At 36.1% G+C, this 21,303-nt stretch overlaps 1 protein-coding gene across 2 annotated transcripts in view; it reads left to right on the plus strand.

Annotated features, from left to right (window-relative positions):
• Positions 1-2,306: 2,306 nt before the first annotated feature.
• The window catches only part of LOC134673403 (homeobox protein homothorax), a 343,072-nt gene continuing 324,075 nt past the window's right edge, over positions 2,307-21,303 (plus strand). The window contains exon 1 of one of the 2 annotated variants that reach the window (XM_063531382.1): positions 2,307-2,581. In XM_063531382.1, coding sequence (XP_063387452.1) covers positions 2,567-2,581 — 15 coding nt within the window. In that variant the 5' untranslated portion in view covers positions 2,307-2,566. The remainder of the gene's footprint in view (positions 2,582-21,303) is intronic. The other variant, XM_063531383.1, reaches the window with a different exon arrangement.

Genomic DNA, 21,303 nt, shown 5'->3' on the forward strand with positions numbered 1-21,303 from the left:
TTATATTTTTCCGCGCTAAGTACTTAGTGCTAAAAATATTTAATACCTACTTGTAGGTATTCTGTAGGTAGTATCCACAAAGACATAATTATGAAAAGAAAATCGTTTTGTAGTCATTAGATATCTTACATAAATACTGTAGTGTGGGTAACCACTAAGGGTGTGCGTCGATTGCAAATATATCGGAGGCGGCGTCCGTTGATTTTTGATCGGCGGCGGCGTGACCGGCGCGCGTACTTAAATCGGCGTGATATATTACAGATACATTTTGATACTTTTCGGCAATGGAATGTACAAAACATCTCTATTGCTTTATATGTATGACATATTAAACTGTCTAAACTAAAAAAGACTGTCGGTCCCGAAATTCACAATAATTTAATTTTATTTATTACGCGATGTGAATAATAGCAGATAGGGTCTAAAACTCGTACAAGATAAATTGTGTAATATGATATTTTTAACTCTAACAGACTCCTACAATGTCGATTTAACCAAGGATTTTCTACAATTATCCAGTAGCTGTATATTTTTTTAGATTAAATACCTACTTGTATTTTCTCCCTACTTTACATTTAGGTATTTTTCGTCTTTCTAAGCTGTTCATTGTTTATCCATTAACTATGTAAGTACTTAAATTATGTACCTAATCAGATTCATCTATTACCATTAATACCAAATATGTTTTCGAATAAGATAGTAACTTACTAATTTATAGGCTTTTACAATTGCAATACCTAAGTCAAACTACTCCGGAATATTTTCTTCATATAATAATAATTTCTTCATTCTCCGTCTAGCAAACAAGACAAACATTTGTAGATATATTTAATAATAATTTCAATTATTTAGCGGGCTGCAGTATAATACATATTACGGTCTATCTCCATAGCATGTCGGTCGGTAGGAGGCGGTTTCGGGCCTCGCTTTACTTGACTTGATCAACTTGATGTGGATTTATCTAAACAATAAAACGCAGGAAACATTTTTTTTAATGTTTAGGTATTTTACAGAATTACTCCTATTTAAGTACTTTTTAAAAATAAAACTGTACCTACTTGGTCATAATTTGAGGGAAACTTATTCAAATGTGCAATTGGACAGACTATATGTATTACCAATTCCTTGCAATTCAGGTAAAGCAATGGAATAGCATGCACTTTCCATGAGAAAATTATTGCATTAGATAAATTGTTAAAGAAAAGAGCTATATTTGCAACTACATTTCTTAAAGTCTATTCTAAAAACTTGAATAAAATATTCAATGCCTGTGTGTAGGAGAATGTATGTATTACCGATTTTTTAGGTACAGCTAACCAATTTACTAAGTTCGTATTGTTTTTTTGTTATCTACGAGTATTTGATGATACCTACCTAAATATTTAGTTATACCTATTTGTAATTCAAGGTTAAGAAGGCAAGTTACAAAAATCAATATTAACTGCAATAAAAGTTTGAAATACCTATACGGCTCTACTTTTATTAATTTAGTAAATATGAGGAATAACTTTTTGCTTGATTATTCTTATTGATGTAATTTATGAATACCTGCTCATTCGTTAAGTGCTGCTTAAGTAGTTTATTATTTGTCATTTTTGCTCCGAAAGTAAAATCATAGGTAGGTATTAGTCTCTATTAGTGATAAGCATTTTTATTTGGGTATATCAAGGTTTGCCTGGTTATTGCTATAGAAAACTAACAAATATCTTGGGTCTTCACTTACCCATCATTTAGTTACAAATATTAATAAATTATATAATATTGTACAATGTACAGTGTTGTTATTGAGAATAAAATGACCATTTGATCCATGGTATCTGGTTTAAAATGCTTATTTCTAACCCAGTTGTTCCAAAACTACCGAAACAACATATTTAATAACGGAAATACTCGTTCATGGAATGAATGGGTCGCGGTCACAAAGTTTTCACATTAAGCACTTCTACCTACATGTGAGAGTCGACGCATGCGTACCACCCTACGTACACACTTGTTTATTCTCTGTTTTCCAATATTCATACCAAAATAAAGGCTGGCATATAGAGCCGGATCATGCACATCGGCATCACACACGTTCCGTACGAGAGGACAGCGATTTTGATTAGCTATAGAAAATCCGAGAGAAACTCTGATTGAGGCGAGAAAAAAGCGTGCGCGACCGTCTCTGTCGGCGCAGCGGCGCGGAGTGAGGCGGCGCGCGGTCGGCGCGGAGGAGAGGGTCGGCGGCGCGCGGAGGGTCGGCGGGCGCGCCGATTGGAGGCGCCGCGCCGGGCGGGCCGCCACGCCCCGGCGTCGGCCCCGCTCGCGCCGGCCGCGCCAGTGTCCGCTAGACTGCCGAGCGCGCCGGGCCTCCCGCTTCCCCGCGCCTCGCTCGGCCACGCGTCCCGTGATCGAACAATTCAAGTCAACCGTCGCGAGTGCAGTATGACACTAGTGAGCTAGCGGGCCGCTGTGACGGTGTCTGTTGTGTATGTGTGCACGTGCTTGTGTGTTGTGTCGGGGCCCGTGACGAAAAACATTCGTTGTGGCCAGCGGAGCCTTGCACCCGGGCTCGGGCCGAGCTTTCATGGCTCAGCCTAGGGTATGTACCACGAACACCTGTCAGCTGATAGCGCAGAGTAAACGGCCTAAGTGATAGCGAGCTAGATAATGTTCATAACAAACAATAAACTCCCACTATGCATAATAAACTCTACATGAAACACTCTCACAACACTTATTATGATATCGGTCCTGTTAAACGAATGTTTTGAAGCAGTAACTTAAATCAGTATTGAGACATGTTGAGCCACATTAAGCATGGCCACGCCGGTGAACTGTTTTAACAAGTGACGCACGTTAGGAATACGTAACGAGGCCTGGGAAGAAAACGAAATGCATTTCATACGTAATTAACCGACTATAACGTAATCAACATTATAAAGCAACTCGCGCGTCGTAAAAACAGATGCGACGGGTTCATTAAAAACCTAGCCGTAAAAAGTGAGTAGGTATTCAAAACGGAATTGTTAAAGTCAGGTTCCGTAGCACGCGAGGTGATAGCTGGGACCGTGAATAAAGGAGATAAAATTGTGTGCAGCGGGGGGCTTTTGTTAGCTGCTCTCTTGGCTCCATGGGGCTAGGTACAAGCAGCTTTAAACGCACGGTTGGGCACAAAAGGGCCTATCTGAGAAACCAACAATAAAATTCAATTGACAATGACAGAAAAAAGGTCCTTTGATACCACAAAGATGAACTAACGGAATTTTTTTGGGCTCCCCAAAGATTTGTCGCATTGTTTTTAATCCTTTACTTTGTATAGTTTTGGGTCGCTTTTATTATTAAATTACTGGGGCAGTTAAATGTTCGATGGGTTTGACAATATCCCAAACAATGGAGGCTGTAATTTGCTAGAATGTTTTAGGACAATAATAGGAGACAAATGTCACAAAAACATATGTAATACCTACCTAATAATACTAAGTACTTTTATTGCCAGTCACCTAAAACAAATTAAATATATAAACAAATAAATCAACTCTACATTAACAGGCATATCATTGATAACACAATAATCATAATATTGTGTACTTTCACACTTATATAGTTTTATATTTTATTTTAAACCTTGTTTACTAGAGTCGGCGTGCTCACTTTAAAACTTCATACTCAAGTCGGCGTTGAAAATTTTATAAAATAAATAATTAAATATGAAATTAATAAACTTGTTATTATTTTATCTGCCAGATAGTGTACGGGATCATGTAATTACAATCAGCTTATCATAATATAGGTAGATTGAGTGTCATGAGATTTTATGACACCATAAAACTAACCTCACTTGACCACACACGAGCGGTTGATGTTTTAGTATAAAATAGAAATAGTAAAAATTAAATCACAGTTACTTAAAGTTAGTTAAATATACCCTAGGTATAAAATAAAGGTACTCTGGAAACCTTGGTATTTTGTATATAAAAAGACAGCAAGTGGCAAAAGTCAAATGAAATCAAATAATTATTATCATTTAAATGTAGTTTTTATACATTACTAAACAATTAAATCCTAGGACTCGGTCTAGGCACCTAGGTATTCGTAAATGTACGTTAAAGCGGTAACGGTAGTGATTAAGGTGATCTACCTACCTAATCAAATTATATTTTTCCTACATTTCTGCTTAAAAACAAATTAGATTATTATGAACAACTTAGAAAAAGTTTTAATACTGTACGTCGTTTAGAAAACCAGTCATAAAAAAACTGTACCAAAAGGTAACTAAGTGGGTAGTTATCGTAAAGTGAACTTTAGTGATATAAAACTGAACAATTGATCATATTATTATTATAAGGACATTAATTGTGACTACCTATAATAAGTAATAAAATAGGTATATACAAAAATATAGATGTCTATAATATTTATAGGCAGGTTAGATTTCTAATTACGCTATTTTATGTGCTTATAGGTTCCACCTAGCCGTGTGTTAAATGTGGATATCTGAGGAATTTAATTTCTATGGTCGATTCGCTTTTCTAGTCATTATAAACCGGTAGGCACTTTATAGACCAATACGAACCGAAACGACCCAATAAAAATATCGTTGCAGTAATAATCAATGTAGTTTTCTTTAAATAATATTGCAATAATAAATGTGTATGAGGACTAACTATCAGGGACTTAACCAGCTACAAAAAGCATATACACACCTAAATGTAGTAGTAGGTACCTGCGAATTAAATTTAAAAACAAATTAATACATTGAACTACGTTACCACTCAGGTACCTACTTGATAGAGGATTAGAACGTACAATTTCATATAAGAAGCTAGCGTTTTAGATATGTAGTATTTGTGCTCATTTTAATAAAAACATTTAAAATGAAAACCTGTAATCATAACCCAATGCCGCCGTAGGCCGTCGGTCAAAATACCAACCTACAGCGGTTGAATAGGGGTGTGTCTTGTCTGATACCTACTTGTCGCAAAAAGCTCTACCTATAGGTACCTATCTTGTGAACTTACCTACTAAATTTATTTAAATACACGTGAAGTTGTAGGTAGTAATAATTATTATGTATTGTAAATTCACAAAAAGAGGAAAACACAAGTATTTGATTTTAACTGAAAATAAAAAAATAAAAATAGAGTCTGCGTTATTTTATCTATTAATAAATTTACTTGCTTTGAGTCAAGACTGTCAACTTCTACAAAAATAGTAAGAGCATCCTATATTTATACTATATTGGTAGGTAAACTATCTAATACATATAATTTCGTTATTAAATAGTAAGTAACGATTAATCTTATGATTAACAAAATACATTGAGCATGAACATTTTATTGTAAATATGCTTGCATCTTTTAATTTTTTTAGAGGATTATTTTATACTTACCCGTTGCATTTTGCATTTAGCTTAGGATCATATTCTGAATAAAACCAAAAAGATTTACCTATAAATATTAACAAAACACTAATTTTTAAAACAATAGAGGCCAGGTAGAATCAGTAGGTATTTATAAATAATACATTTCTTAATCCTTTTATGATACTAGCCAAGAATTTTACGGATTTGTAAATCTTATCAGGAGAGTGATGATAAAATGTAAAGATAAGTCGGGAAAATTAAAATTACCTGCAGTTATGAAGGAGGGTAGGATTAGTAAATTACATTAGAGATTTTTTTACAATTAGTTATTTTGAATACATAGGTTAAAATAAACCACACAGGTATTTAGGTATGTAAAGATATAACAAACTGCGTATTTATATTAATCTACATTTGAGTTACTTTTGGTTTCTTAAAAATACAAAAAAATACATTTCTGGAACTTAATTCGACGAATAACCAATTTTTCGGTATCAAGTGATACATTTTACCAACGTAATAACTAACTAACTAACTAAACTCACGGAATAAATAAATAAAATAGGTAGTCGATTATATGATTTCAAATAAATAAATCTATCTTCAATATGACTTTTAATTTCACACTGAAAATATTTAATTAAATACAAAAATGAATATAATAAAAAGTAGTGTTCCACATTATACAGCAATAAAAGTGCATCCAATATTTGAAATCGCATTACTTTCAAAACTAATACAGCATGCCGTGATGACTTTTTAGTGTTCTTAGCCAAATGGCAAAAAACGGAACCCTTATGGATTCGTCATGTCTGTCTGTCTGTCCGTCCGTATGTCACAGGCACTTTTTTCCGAAACTATAAGACCTATACTGTTGAAACTTGGTAAGTAGATGTATTCTGTGAACCGCATTAAGATTTTCACACAAAAATAGAAAAAAAACATTAAATTTTGGGGGTACCCCATGCTTAGAACTGAAACTCAATTTTTTTTTTATCAAACCTATACGTGTGGGTTATCTATGGATAGATCTTCAAAAATGATATTTAGGTTTCTAATATATTTTTTTCTAAACTGAATAGTTTGCGCGAGAGACACTTCCAAAGTGGTAAAAAGATAAAACTAAAAAAAAATACATATATGATGTACATTACCATGCAAACTTCTACCGGAAATTGGTTTGAACGAGATCTAATAAGTAGTTTTTTTTAATACGTTATAAATCGTAAACCGCAATTTTATAATGTTACTTGCTGCTACGGAACCCTTCATGAGCGAGTCCGACTCGCACTTGGCCGCTTTTTTAACCGCCGCGCCGCCGCCGCAATATTGCCAGCAAATACTAATAAAATGCTTGTAAAAGTACCTCTAAATTGCCTAAAAACAATATCGGTGTCCGAAATTATGTTTACACAAGAGTTGTCCGAGCATTGTCATGGACTAACGTATCGTAAAGTTTATGAAATATCGATAGCGTTATCATTATCATTTTGTCTGCCAGTAATCGCCGATAATGGTCCCTGTGTCCTAGTAATTGTGGATTGATAACACGTGTTTTGGAAACGCATATTTTGACCAAAATACTTGAGTAATGCTTGGTGTGGTAGATAAATTGCGAATTATCGTCCCTACATGGGTATGTTATAGAGTCAGATATACCTAAGTTAGGTACCTACGTTTCTTCTGTAAAATATAAAATGTTAGAGTTTTACTCTCTAACTGACATATGTTTAGTAGGGTGAATTGGTTAACTTCGAAAGCTGGGTAATTTTGTAAATGGCTAATATCTAGGTACTTAGCCTAAAACGGATTAAGCACTTCATACTTTAGCAACACTCTACTGCAAGGCTTATCAATATCATGGCATTTCGCTTACTGTTGCTACGATAAAAAGTGCTTTCAGTTTAGTGGATATTAGGAATTTTCAAAATTATTCCTTTTTCGAATTTATTTTAATGCACCTTATAGGTGTATCTGCACTATAAACATGTATATCTATTGACCTTATAGACGCTACAAGACGAATAAACAAGTAATACAACCTCGTAAAAATGCAACGATTTCTCAAAATCTGAAATTCAAGACAGGCACGAATTTTCGTCCTCTTATGGACTTGTAATTTGCCTTGTAAGACATTTCAACTCGACACAAAGGTCACATTTCGTCAACACGTCAGAACATATCATAAATCTTGAACAATTGAACCAACATGTTGGCGCGCAAGCTCGGACGTAAAAGGTCCGCTTAAATATCGTGTTAGAGGTGGCGAACGGCTCTCAATGGTAATAAATATTTGGCAACCGTTCCCGAAATCTACTTTAAACCTCATAAAACGGGCCAAATGCGCATACGACAGTTTAAAACATTAAACAAAAACATTTTTATACGATTAAACTAAAATACAGGTTCGTTTGAAGTAATTTTTTTATTTTTCTAAGATGGCGCCGATCCGCGGGCGTTGCGACCGTTCTTAGCGCATTAAACTTATTATTGGCAGTTACTCGAACAGTAAAGATAATACCGGTATTGTATAGGCAATTCTGTTCACATTTCACGATAAACACAAGTCGATTTTATGTTTTAAGTGTTGGAAAACGCTTCGCCATTAGTACTGTCGCGTTCAGAGATAACGTTACTACGTTAGGTCTCGTTTCGAAGTTTTTAGGACTGCTAATAATGACGTGAAAGTGTTAAGTTACGACATGTTACGGAAGTTATATTACTAACTAGTCACTTAGATAGCGGCTCGTTACGTACGTATTCTACGGTACTTCTACCATAATCTAACAGGAAAAGCTCTTCTAATGATTAAATTATGCTTTTTCCGAAAAAATCGTTCCGTCCATTACTCAACGCCGATTAAAAAAGCTACGAATTTAAGAAAACGCGCCTTTCTCGATTCGAATTTGTTTTCTAATTTCAAATATGGAAGTCCATTTCGGTAACAGATAAATGTCACTTAAAACGGTCATTGCCTCGGCCGCCGTGAGCAGATAAATTAGTAGTAGAATTATATAATAGTGATGTATCTGTTTATGTATGCTGAATGATATATTAGTTTTGATATAAACTGGTGGGACTGGCTCATTAATGTTTTTAATGCGATATGGCGATTACGAGTGGCCATTAAGAATTTTTGTTAAAAAAAGCGATGGAACGTCACCAAGCCGGATCATCATGTCACAAAAAAGCCTTTTCCGCTTCTAAAGTGTATTCTAACGATGAAAAAAGGTAGATAGAGATATTTTTATTACTTTGAAATACCTACTTAATGACATTATGTGCAGAAATTTAAAAAATACCTATTTTAGTAGGTACTAATTTTGTTATTTACAAGTAGGCGAGAATTGGCTTTCAAAAGCCGTTATGGTGAAAGAAGGCTTATAATACCAGTAATATAATTTTGACAGTATTTTGAGGGACTTAAATTTACAGCTTCCGCGAGCTTTATACTAAACTTTATTTAATTTCGGAAAATGTTTTGCTTTTACTGAATATTCAACGGAAAGTTAACAAAAACAAATAGAAAGACACATGGGTATTGTAACAAAGTTTCTAGTATTTATTTTATAGTAAAACAACGTAAAATCCAACAATTATAGACAGTACCGCGACATTGAAAAAAAAAAATACTGTAAGTCTTCTTAATATGAGACGCACTTATCTAGTTATAATAATTTTGTATGAACATAAAGAATATATTTTGTTAAATATAGACGTACCTACGGTAGTATAATATTACGGTACAAGTTAATTATGAAAATAATGTTACAGATAAAAAACGTTAAAGTAAAATAAGAAATAGCCATGAACAATCCATTATAGACTTGTAATTCTGAAGACACTTTGCTTGGCAAAAAACCGTATTTTAGCATAATGCCAACATTGAAATCAATACAAATCAGTCTATAGCCGACGCGCTTTAAACGCACCCACTAATTTGTTATTTAAATTTCGCTGTTCCATTCCATTTTCGAATTTGAATTTGGATTCGAACTGGGCTCTAGATGCGTCGACTCGGCGCGCATTCCGACCGCAGTCGAACATACCCGAGGGCAGGTACCGAACTCTCATTGTTTTATTCGCAGCGCGTTCCTTTTTCAATTTGAATATCGCTGTTCATTTTCGAATTGGCTCTTTGTAGACGCGCCTTAATTGCGCACTTTGGATTCAGTGCTAATTCCCGCGCTTGCTAATTTGACCGTTTATTGTGTTCCAAAATGTCCGACATCCTTTTTAAAATCAGCCCAGAATTTTAATAAAACACCTAGCCGACGCAGTTGTGGTGTTGCCAGCTATAATCTAGGAGCGTGCATAAATCAAACGTAATTTTGAGCTGGCAACGATATTCGTGTAATAAATAATTCTTGAATTAAATTCAGAGTGATGTCGGTGGTTCTTGTCACCTGGACTTTGAAATATTATTCCTAGTAGCGCTAAATACCTGCAAATAAATATTCGGGACAGAATTTCTCTTACTTTAATTACACTGTAGGTAATATTGTAAACGGTTATTTTTTCAATTGTATTACTTAGTTACGACTAACATAGCGTGAGTAAGACCAATCATAACCGTAACTCTGCCAAATGATTTCCTTTGGGTTATACTTAATTATAAGCCGGGTTCTAAACAGTGCTTTGAACAAACATTTTAAAGTTATAATAAGAACGTAAGGTTTCTAATGCCGCTAAGCAGTTGTTCGTCGACACAAAGTCTGCTATCGCCCATCGACATAACTGTGTCCTCCCTAAGTCCTCTAATACGCCGCCACGATTTAGAGTTGTACATTAAACAATATTAATTGACGGGAGATGACTCGCCACTATCGAGCCGGGGGCTGCAACAATGCCTCTAAATACCACGCACTGGCCGGCCAGCCAGTGTTTACCGAACGTACGATTCCAAATTCAAAAAATACTTTTTTATTCTGTGGCTTTTGGTGCGTTCTTTTTTCGGGGCGATAACGAGGTTTGAAATTGGAACGCAGCTCGCAGCGTCGCTGGGCTGTTTAGCGCGCTTTTTCGATGACACTTCAGAGTTATGGCCGGTGTAAGATGAATAGAGAGCCGTTACGGGTAATTAGTGTGCCTTATCTGTTAGATTAGCGCTGGTTCGGCGCCGCGTTTGAATTACGCGTTGATTCGGTTTTATTTCGAGCGGTTTAGTCGGTCACAACATGAGGCCAGGGCGATGACCAAATTATTGCCAAGAACGAGTCCCGCCGGTGGCACACCCGACGCGTCCCGCGTTGCGAGCTTTGCGATAAAATAAAAACAAATTGTTATGAGAAATCAAACAGGTTACTTCTATACCTAAAATTGGAATAGACAGCATATTATTCAAGACACGGCGAAGTCTATCTTATTAATGTTGATATTAGAATAATGTGATTCATTAGTTCCTATATTGCAAAACGGGTTTGGACGGGGAAAGAAGACAGAAATTGTGGCGGTTGGAGCGCGTCACTCAGAATTCGAAGTTTAAATAGTCAATCACGAGCAGTGTGGCTAATCTCGCATTCACGGGCACAATGCCGGTAACGAACGGACAAGCGGACAGCGCAATAAGGCGCGCGTGGGCGGCTTTATGTCAACGTTATTTATGATCTGACCTTTTTATTAAAGATTTTTTACGCTGGCAACACTGATAGTGGAATTTTGAAAGTGGTACTTTCGAAATTAAAAAGAAAACTGGGGAGAAAGATGTGAAACAAATGACAGTAATAATGAATAAGTTAGTACCAGCTTCACTCGCCCTTTAAACGACTAATTAATGTTTGCGTATTAAGTATCTTTGAAACGTAAGGAATAAAAAAGCATAACCAACTTTATTAGTCACATAAAAGTCCTTTAAGCACTTATTTTGATTCTTTAATAAGAGCAAAAGGAGACGGGCGTCGCGTCGAAAGGAAATCGTTATCTTAACGAGGTTATATTTACCTAAGTGAAATCAGAGACTGGGGACCCTCAGACGATACCACTATCGTGGGTCGAGGGCCAGCTATTGACCCCACTGTTTACATTCTATGAGATATATTCCATAAATACGCGCAATTCGCGATAACTCGAGCACTTTCAATTTGTAAACCTAATCTAAGGCTACAAGGTTAACGGTCTCTTAAAATCAATTTCGAGACCACAGATAACACTAGAGTGCGGTGGGTCCGCGTTTGTTTTTAAACAGTGCAATTTAAAAATGGAATGGAAACTAAAACTTTCATCCGACGCCTTTAGTCGAATGTTATGGCTTCCTACGATAAATCTGCCGGCGAATCTCTAGAATCCACCGTCGAACATAGCTCACGCGTCTATTTATAAAATTCACGAAGAAAAACACTCTAACAAATTGAATATCGAATGCGACTTTTGCAGCTGGCCGGTAACCTTCGTTAGTTTTAGAACGGGCCCTACGATATTTCAAATATAGAACGGCGAAGTGTTGCCAGTAATTAAGGCAGGCGTTGGTTGCGCGTTGGGCGTCGCGCGGTGTCCCCATGCGGATGGGCAAATGGAATAAATGGTCGTCTGGGCCCGCATCCGCCACGGGAGTCGGATACAACTCTTGCAGCGTTGCGAGTGCATTCTCACACCTTACCAAGTGAAAGCGAAACAGACCAATGTAACAATCATTCATACAAACCGTGCGTAGGCAGAGGGCGTGCTTACACTGGTTAGTCCAAGCACGGAAGCGTACGAGCTGTTGAAACAACGCGCCTGGATACAATTTTTCAATTAAATCGACCAGACAGAAGATCCCTAATAGGTGTCGTTAAGAAGTCGTGTGCCCGATTTTTGAACTGTCCCTGTAACGAGGACGTTTTATTAGTATTTATGGTTCTGAAACAAATGGACATTCACGTATCGTATCATGAATGAAGAGGAATTTATGACTTGTGGCGTAGTAAAACTAGTAAAGGTAATATAATAGAGTTTTTCTAAGTTTTACTGCCGCGAATGCTGTAAAATTCGATACGACCGTCCTAACGATGCTTGATTTACCACTATCAATTTAACAAAATACATAAAACACACACGAATCCGCTACTTCGGTTTAATGTTCGCGTTTATTGTGCCAATCTGCGTATCCTCTCATTGCGTACATGTGATCGTATCGCTTATAAATACCTACGTGTTATTAGGTATTGTGAGTTCGAATACATTATTCACTGTTACGAATCGCTTCTGGTGGCCCCCTAGACGTATGAATGCGTTGCCAGATGACAGAGTCGAGCGGGATAGCCATAGATTATAGGCGCGGGTGCGAGCGAGGTGAAAGCTAAGGGTGGCGTCACAGACCCACCCCGCGTCGCGAACACTCGCCTGCGTTTGAAACGTCCTTCTATATGTTTTTTTTAATAATCTAACATTAAACCGGCCGCAAAAGTTTCGTTTTCAGAAAGCCACAACATTCGCTTACTCATATCCAAGTTAATTCTTCACTTCCCAGAACCGACCGACCTACGCTTAATCTCCAAACCGCAATCGTAAAAAACGGATTTTGCAACCAAATTTAAATAACCACGATTAATACAAGGTTTAATTAGAAGTCCAGTCATCAACACTGACGGAGACATATGTGGATCATATAGATCTTTACCGTGTGCGCATTAGCCACACGAAGAAACGAACGCGTAAAACCATACGGCCCGCAAAAACCCGCCCAAACAACTTATTACTTCGTAGAGATTCCCAGCAAAAACCACAGGAATGCCATTTAAAAAAATTAAAACGCACGTTTTTATTTTTTCTTTATGGCAACACAAATGGACTAAAGGTTATCTCGAAGGAAAAAAGGCGGGACAGAGCGATTCCATTTTTAAAACGTATCATTTAATTTTGGAACCGGCTCTCAAGACGTCAAAAGGTAGTCATTACATATTTTGTGGCCGATAGCTTAGCGCCCTGTAGATTACGTTTCTATTTATGAGTTATGGTCAGAAAAACTCCCTCCGGAATGCTATAGTTTGATCAATTTCATAGGCGCATTGTGACGCGAAATAGTGCGTAAAAAGTGGCCTTTTCGCATTTTAAATACTCGTATACCGGTTCGATTGCGACGGAGGTGTCAATGCTATCATTACAGAATTTTAATTACCCCCATCCCTTCGTACGTGTAGGAATGCGATGTGGCACTGACCTAAATAATTTATGGGAAAATATTTGTCTACGCCGATTGGGACCCAGTGCACGTTCGTTTTTTCTGGGCGTTATGATTCGAAATTAGAATAAAGTGATTTAAGCGGTCACACACGCTTTTACACTTGCCACATGGAGCGACACCCGCCTACGGGTGACGTAAGCGCGTCCCGGCTCCAACAAGCCCGCTTTGATTGATCGTCGCGTCTCCAAAACATTGAACACTTTCAGTAATGCGTTTGAATTTCGAACAACGGTTGCGTCAGCCGGTATTATTTTAATCAGCCAGTGTTCTGAATTCGAATTAAATGTAATTCGAAATGTGAAAAAGCACTTTAGGGAAGAACGCGAGGTTATTGAGGTTGAGGCAACAATTGAGATTGTCGTTTTGAACTTGGAATGCTTTAGGTGTTATTCCCACGAACCAGTTTAAGCGGTGATCTCACTATTCATATATTAGTTACAGGTCTTAAGACCAGACTTAAACTGGTTGCCTGAGACGAGTGTTCAGCGTTATATTGAAGCCGTTGTTGGACATTCGATGTAACGGATCTTTGCGTAGGATGGACATTCGTTTAATGCAAGAGGGGACAGTCCAACTGTTATCTTGCAAAAGGCCTACTTAACTTGAGATAAATATAAGATGACTCGTTCGGGAAAATTTGTGTTGAAGTTCTGGGAAGCTAATCTAGGTAAACCTGCGTAGATATCTACGTCATTTCTTCTTAATTATAAGTTAGTCATGGTTTTATCAACCGAACGCCTTGTTGGAGTGTAAACATTCACAACACAAATTTGTTTTGTTTCTCAAATCGCAAACTGAATTTATATTTATACGTAGATAAGTAGATAGTGGACATTTTATATGAATAGATAAGTACAATTGTTTAATATAGAATTAATAATATTTTGCTACTTTTTTTATTGACCGATGTGAGAGCGCTTTATAGAAAAATCTTTCAACTTATCATTATCAAATAGAAAAAATATCCAGTATTTTTTTGAACTCCCTTAAAAAAAGGTTGATCGTTAAAAAACCATAACTTAAAGTACTTTTACTAACCTGAAGTAAATATCTGATTTTATTTAACTTACTTTTATATATTAAAAGAGTATCCAAATAGCAACTTTATGACTAAAACGCTATATAAATCCGTTGCTAATTCTTTAGGCTCGTTATCGCGTGTCCGAAACGGCAGCCATCTTGTTCGTTGACGTTTAATTGTAGCCGCCATTTTGATTTTAATTAAATGGACTAAAATAGAGTAGGGACATTATTTTTTCAGTCAGGTCAAGTTTAGAAAACATGGTGCCATAACTCATAATAAGGCAATACAGTATAAATACGGGTTAGGCGGCATAAATGAAATAATTATGCTTTTAAATTTTGTCTTGATTTTATCAGAATTATACCAGGATCTAGGAAATACTTAGGAAATGCTTAAAGAAACTATATCAAGCAGTTTCCGCTTTAAAATTGACGTTTTAAAGCGCAAGTATCAAAAATTTGCTCAAGATTCCAAGTATCAAGGGTATTCAAAATTTACGATCCAGTAGTAGTTTTTACGTCAATATAGGATTAGTTATAATTATGACATTATGATAAGCTATCAAGACACCAGATACAGCGAGCACACACGCCGCAATGGCGGACGCATATAAACAAAATCTTTCGTATTTAGTTACTTCACTGATAACGAACAAAGACTTATTGGATACATATTAATATATAATTTATATTATACACATATAGAACGCTTCATATCTATATCTGTAATGAATACTGAACTTAATAGCCGTAACAGACTACCGCACCGCACCAAGGTCACGGTGCGTGCGGTAGTCTGTTACGGCTTTTACAGTTGCTCAAAGGTTGTAAGAGATCCTATGAACCGTCTTTTAGCAAGAGGCCCCGGGTTCGAATCCTGGTAAGGGCGTATATAAGTGTGTGTTTATCACAAATATTTGTTCATGAGATACGGAGCTATGTATAATTATATACCTACATTATGAATATGTATGCCTGTACGTATGTAATACGTTTGTGGCTGTCAATCTAGAATTCCAACATGACACACCTTCAGTACGCAACTTAATTTAGAAGTTTTATGACATATATGGGAACGTAACGGATATAGCCATTTTAAGACATTTATTAAACGTGCCTAGGCAAATGCCTATGTCATAAAGGTGCGAACATCTTATGAACAATTATATTGATTATATTATAATTATCATTGCCACATGCAAGCTAGGTGGTTGACATATATGTCTAGTATACTTACGTACTTACGCACGCAGGTACCACGACCATAGTTAACTGATAATTATATACCTACCTTATTTCAAAGGGGTAGGTCGGTATGTTCCTGATTGTTTATTAATCAAAGTAAATATATTATATAGGTATAATAAATATTTGGGGACAATCTTACATAGATCGGCCTAGCCCCAAGCAAATCTACTAGGCGACGATATACCTACATACTTATATAGATAAATACATACTTAGATAGCAAGAAAACATCCATTAACTCAGGATTCAGGATCCGTGATAAACACACAAATCAATGTTTTTACCGCAATTCGAACCCGGGATCTCCTGCTTAGTACCTATATAGGCAGGTCACATGCCGACTAACGCTACGTCTTACGTAGGCGAACAACGCGCGAACGCGGCGCGGCGCGGCGCGGCGAAATCAATCCTTTGATGCCCATAGAAGTGTCCTACGTAAGCGATCTCGTTGCGAACGCGGTGCGGCGCGATTTGCACGCGAATGTCAGGCGGCGCGGCGCGGCGCGGCGCGGCGGCGGCCGCTTTCGCCGCGCCGCGCCGCGCCGCGTTCGCGCGTTGTTCGCCTACGTAAGACGTAGCGTAAGCTAGGCCGTTGTTATTTTTTTAAACATTTAGGTAAGTAACTATACGACGTTTGTGCAGGTAAAAAATACATAAGTAGGTTAGGTATATTTAAGTTAAATATGTGAAGAATGTAACACTTATATCCATAATAACTAGTCATATAAACGTCATGTAATGTAACTCGTTATGCAGCGATGATAATTTAACCGTGATTACTCCGAAGGCCACGGATATTATCCTATTCGATTAGATTTGCTAATGGAGGCAAGTGAAATACGATATAATAGCTAGGATTTATCTTAATACCTATCTATTTATCTTGAACTTGTCATTTTAAGTTAGGCAACATAGTAAGAAAACAGAAATTTACATGAAATTAAAATAGTTTCATTAGAATTAATTCATAGAGTTTGTATTTAATTTATGCAGCTGCTATAATAGTGTACTCTGAATGTCCACAGCTCTAATGAGTTGTAGAAAATTCCATTGAGTATTAAGTTCACGATTTGATATTTTTGCAACAAAGTGTATAAAATAATATAGAGTCAAATTTGTCTCATATGTGAGTAATTAAACGGTTAGAGAATTTAAATGAATCAAACCAGTTTGAAATCAGCTGTATATCATTAGTAGTTTTATTGATTCAGTTTTGCATAGATCTATGCGTCATTTGACCCACTGATTTGGCAGTTTTACGATACCTGCCAATAAATATTTTAGGACAATTTTACACAGACATAGTCACGCAGTAAGCTGAATAAGGCTTATTTTGTGGGAACTAGACGATGATATATTTATAAATAGATCTCCTGCTTCGCAGTAGGTTCACTACCGACTAAGCTAAGAGACCGCCAATGTTACATTAAAGAACTAATTTAATACAAATATAAATAGGCAAGTGAATTAATCGTCTAGAAACAATCATAATCGTAAACATTTTGATTCGAAATTTCACGATTGCATGGTATACATGAAAAGGAAGGAAAAGAATAGCAAAAAATGCAGTCACAAGAAAGAGTCATTTAAACCTAGGCATAGGAATTCAAATAGTGTGAAATCGTAGACAGTATAATTTATGCACAATAATTAAAGTGTACACAGGTCTTAATCGAGCCGACTGTACAGGCTAGGCTAACCACGTAATAACCGGCATTATTTTATTATCTATGCTAGATTTGTACGGGAATTGCATATGATTTGTTATTAAATCGCTGGTAATGAGGTTCGGGTAACGGATAATTCTGTATTTTAGTACAATAGTGGGTTTTCCTTAATGTACGTGTAGATGTGTACTTACAATCTTGGCGAAACGCATTGATAGGTAAAGGGCCATACCTTCTTCTTCCTCGCGTTATCCCGGTATTTCGCCACGGCTCATGAGAGCCTGAGGTCCGCTTGACAACTAATCCCATGATTTGACGTACGCACTAGTTTTTACGAAAGCGACTGCCATCTGACCTTACAACCCAGAGGGTAAACTGGGCCTTATTGGGATTAGTCCGGTTTCCTCACGATGTTTTCCTTCACCGAAAAGCGACTGGTAAATATCAAATGATATTTCGTACATAAGTTCCGAAAAACTCATTGGTACGAGCCGGGGTTTGAACCCGCGACCTCCAGATTGCAAGTCGCACGCCCTCACCGCTAGGCCACCAGCGCTTCACTAAAGGGCCATACCTAATACGGATTAATACAAAAGCTTTTATCATACTCATTCAAACCGATTAAAATCTTTGTAAGTATTGATTGAATACAAATATGAATGGTATTACAAATTTCACCTAAATCGGTTCAGCTGTTTACGCTTGAAGAGGTAATAGACAGACAGACATAGTTACTTTCGTATTTAAGATATTAAATAGAGATACCTGAAAAGACTGCGCTACACTTTATTACACCTTTATGTATTTTACGTTTAAGTAAATTAATATTCTATTTAAAAATGAACGATAAATATAGAGTAAGATATTCTAAAATTACCTACACCATTTTGCTGTACCAATTAAATACAGTTTAGTTTTCATGCATGAATAAAACATATCCAGCAATTATACAACTAATTAAAGCAAATGAATAACGGACTGACTAAAAAAAACTTAATATTAATTATCACCCCAATAAAACACCTTGAAAAGGCCCACTATATAACTATTAGACGACCACCTGCGATATAGGCCTACAGGTGGCTACGACTAATAGTACTTAAATCAATGTAGCACGCTCTGGTTCCTAGTCCATAATTTGCTTAATATACCATAACCTAGGGAGCAAACGCTAGATTGCTACTCTCCGTCCCTTAGTTATAGTCCTATAATGGTCGTATAAAGGTTTAGTAAATGGCTAATAACGAATCATTATTGTGTTACTGCAGTTTTAAGTAATGATCAGACCTCGAAGTCGCCGTGGCACGAATACAATTTTGCTAGGGAGAGACACACGATATTATTTTATCGATAAGTTGTACTTTCGTATGACAGTACTTATGTTATGATTATGAGATACTTAATGATAACTTGCAATATCTATTAAACTGTATTATTTATACAGTATGAAGATTGAAGTCCGTAAAGGTCGATTAACGAAGATAACGGTTTTCATACTTTATGGATGTAGGTATAAAACATGACGTTGACATAATATGACAATCTTGTCCGCTCAGAGAATCGATGGAATTAATATTACGCGTAAAATGCCACCTAGAAAACAGTGTCGTGAAAATTTATTACGTTCTTGGCTAAAAAGCTCTTCGGATTTATGCATACGTGGATCTAAGATATTTTGTACTAAATGTGAGATAAGCCTCGTAGCTAAGAAATATAATGTCAAGCAGCACTTGAATAGTGAAACACACATTAAAGGCACCCGCGTGAAAAATCGTTCGTTTTATATGGACTTAACAAAATTCTTGGTAACATGTAACATTGCCTGGCATCAATTAGATAATCCAAATTTTTGTTTATTTATACAGAGCTGTATCAACGGAAAATACAAGAATTCGTCCATACCTTCGGAATCATATATAAGACAGCATTATCTTCCGAAAGTGTATAACGAATCCATGCAAAATATACGCTCTGAAATTAAAAACAAATATATATATGTGACCGTTGACGAAACGACTAATGCGAAAGGAGAACAAATTGCAAATGTTTTAGTTGGTAAACTTGAAGGCGAACCGAGCAAGCCACATTTAATTGCAAGTAAGGCGTTGCATTGGACAAACAGTGATACAATAACGCAATTAGTTACAGAGTCTCTCCAAAATGTATTGGGTGCAAACCATTCTCAAAAAGTTTTACTGTTGTTAACTGATGGCGTGCCTTATATGGTTAAAGCTGGGAAAAATTTAAGCCGTGTTTTCTGTAACATGACCCACGTGACATGTCTAGCACACGGTATTAACAGGGTTGCAGAACAAGTGCGACATTTATTTCCTCGCGTCAATGATTTGATATCTAGTGTGAAAAAGGTGTTCCTCAAGTCACCAAAAAGGATTAACACGTTTAAAAGGTTGTTACCTAATATCCCACTACCACCAAAACCAACAATCATCAGATGGGGCACATGGTTGGAAGCTGCACATTATTATTTTAAACACCATAATGAAATTAAAGAAGTAATTGATACATTCAATGAACCTGGTTGTTCATCAATTCGTAAAGCCAAAATTTCGTTAAATGCACCTGATATACACGAGGATCTAAAATTCATTGCTGAACGTTTATGTATGCTTCAAACATCTATTACAGCACTGCAATCCCCAATTTTGACACTAGATACAAGTATTAACATAGTGAATAATTTAAAAAGGAAGCTGTCGACAGTATTTTTACATAATAAAGGTAGAATCGTTTATAATAAATTTAATCAAATTATTAAGAAGAACATTGGATTTAACACTATAGTTAAAATAAATAATCTAAATAAAGGCGAAAGTGTTGAAATATCCCCCGGAAACAGATTAGCAACAATGAAGCATTTAAAAAAATTTAATTTTGCACCCATTACATCGGTCGAGGTTGAAAAATCATTCAGCTATTTAAAATGGATATTTTCTCCAAGACGTAGATGTCTTACACCAAAAAATGCTGAACAGATATTAATTTGTTATTATGAAAATAGAATGAAATGAAATAATTCAACCTTTTTATACAAGACCAAATCATATAAAAAAAAATGTCGAGTGTAAGATTTTGGTTAAACATTATGGTGCATGTCAATTTATTGTTTAAAAATATTCATGTGTCCTCTAAATTTTAAAAATAATAATAATAATAATAATAAATAAATACGTGAATGACAACCATATTCACGAAGACGATGACATTCAAGAAACATTAGAACCATTAAGATTATTAGGCCTAGTAAGTATCCTGCCATTAAAATTACGTAAAGTTTATTGTTTCAATGTTTTAGTTATTTAATAAGGAGATTTAAAAGTATTTTAAATTGATTTCCTATTTTTAGATGGTCGTTTTGAAGGAAAATATATCCGGTTTGAACCTGCCACTTCAACTAAAAAGAAATATCTTTTATAATGCGATTGATATTATGGAAGAACATTTGATCAACAATTACGTCCGTGTACGAGACCGGTGCCACGGTTGTGACGCTACGCACTATTATTTTTTTGGTTTGCAAACATATAAAAACGAACTAAAGTGCTCTGTTTGCGAGGTAGTGTTGTTTAAATCCCTATAAAAAGGGTTTCTTATTATATGTAAACTGTGGTCTCTAACAGTTTCTTTTGACACAAGTCATTTGGCTTTAAAGGGACTATGGTATTACAGCCACTGATTACTGATACGACATCGGCTGAAAGTTACTCACGATTTCAAGGTACAAGGTAATCAGCTTGTGTATTCATTTGTCGTATATCATGTCATGTGTCCAAAGGAAACTCACTGACTATAAATATACTTATGTTTAAAATATGACGGAGAAAGCCAATTTTTCGTTTCCA

The sequence above is a fragment of the Cydia fagiglandana genome, chromosome 18 (genome assembly GCF_963556715.1).
Source record: "Cydia fagiglandana chromosome 18, ilCydFagi1.1, whole genome shotgun sequence".
Taxonomy (NCBI): domain Eukaryota; kingdom Metazoa; phylum Arthropoda; class Insecta; order Lepidoptera; family Tortricidae; genus Cydia; species Cydia fagiglandana.